Source organism: Sturnira hondurensis, unplaced genomic scaffold (assembly GCF_014824575.4).
Source record: "Sturnira hondurensis isolate 20B ecotype Veracruz unplaced genomic scaffold, ASM1482457v3 Scaffold0011192, whole genome shotgun sequence".
Classification (NCBI taxonomy): domain Eukaryota; kingdom Metazoa; phylum Chordata; class Mammalia; order Chiroptera; family Phyllostomidae; genus Sturnira; species Sturnira hondurensis.
In genome coordinates, this window is record NW_028083823.1 from 554,081 (window position 1) to 555,082 (window position 1,002).

The following is a 1,002-nucleotide window of genomic DNA, read 5'->3' on the forward strand; positions in this document are numbered from 1 at the left end:
TAACAGACCCCATTTCCGGTGCCGTCTCAGATCCGGTCCAGCAGGTGTCCCCCTCTCAGATTCCAGGAGGGGACCCTCTGACGTCTCCCTGCGTCCGCCACAGATTCAGACTCCGGCCGCCCAGGTCACCCACAGCGGGGACACTCCGAGGGCCCACAGCTTCCACCATCGACCCCACTGCTGCTCGACTGCAGCTCCTGCTTCCGCACCGCCTTAGTCTTGCTACCCCAAGCCTGTGCCTCCAGACATGGCGACCCCGCCTGCGGCCTCGTTTGTGCATCAGAACTACCACCCTGAGTGTGAGGCCTATGTCAACACCCACATCGCCCTGCAGCTCTACGCCTCCTACGTGTACACGTCCATGGCATCCTATTTCAATGGCGTGTCGTGCAAGCACTTGGTTGAGTTCCTCCTGCAGCAGTCAGGCAAGGAGAGGGCACTGGCGGAGAGGCTGATGCAGCTGCAGAACCAGCGCGGGGGCCGAATCCGCCTGCGGGACCTCAGCAGGCCTGACCGCAACAAGTGGGAGAGTGGCCTGAAGGCCCTGGAGTGCGCCTTGCACCTGTCCATCGTGGTAAACCAGAGCCTGCTTGATCTGCACCAGCTGGCCACCCAGAAGGGGGACGGCCACCTGTGCGATTTCCTGGAGAGTCACTACCTGCACCAACAGGTGATGTTCATTAAAGAGTTGGGGGACCATGTTACTCAGCTGCGCAAGATGGGAGCTCCGGAATCCGGCCTGGCAGAGTTCCTCTTTGATAAGCTCACCCTGGGTGACAGCAAGAAGAACTGAGCCGAGACTGCCTCCCAGATAGCCTCGGGGTAACTTCCCCTGGTCACTGTGCTGAGCATGCCTATTGCCATATTGCCCTTCAAAAGGTTCACCTAAGTTTTTATGTTCCAGTTTTACCATTTCTTCCAGTAAAGTTATTGGTTCCTAAATAAATAAAGGTGTGTCATTGATTAGTGTGTGTAAAGTCCAAACCTTCTAGGTAGTAAAAC

The 1,002-nt window shown here is 56.9% G+C and overlaps 1 protein-coding gene across 1 annotated transcript; it reads left to right on the forward strand.

Annotated features, from left to right (window-relative positions):
- The first annotated feature begins 247 nt into the window (after positions 1 to 247).
- On the forward strand, positions 248 to 793 carry LOC118996246 (ferritin heavy chain-like). The gene has a single exon (XM_037059550.1). It carries the CDS (start codon positions 248 to 250, stop codon positions 791 to 793), a length of 546 nt encoding a protein of 181 aa, XP_036915445.1.
- The last annotated feature ends 209 nt before the right edge of the window (positions 794 to 1,002 follow it).

Bases quoted from the DNA above. Each gene is read 5' to 3' on its own strand.
- LOC118996246 (XM_037059550.1), top strand. From the start codon at position 248: ATGGCGACCCCGCCTGCGGCCTCGTTTGTGCATCAGAACTACCACCCT.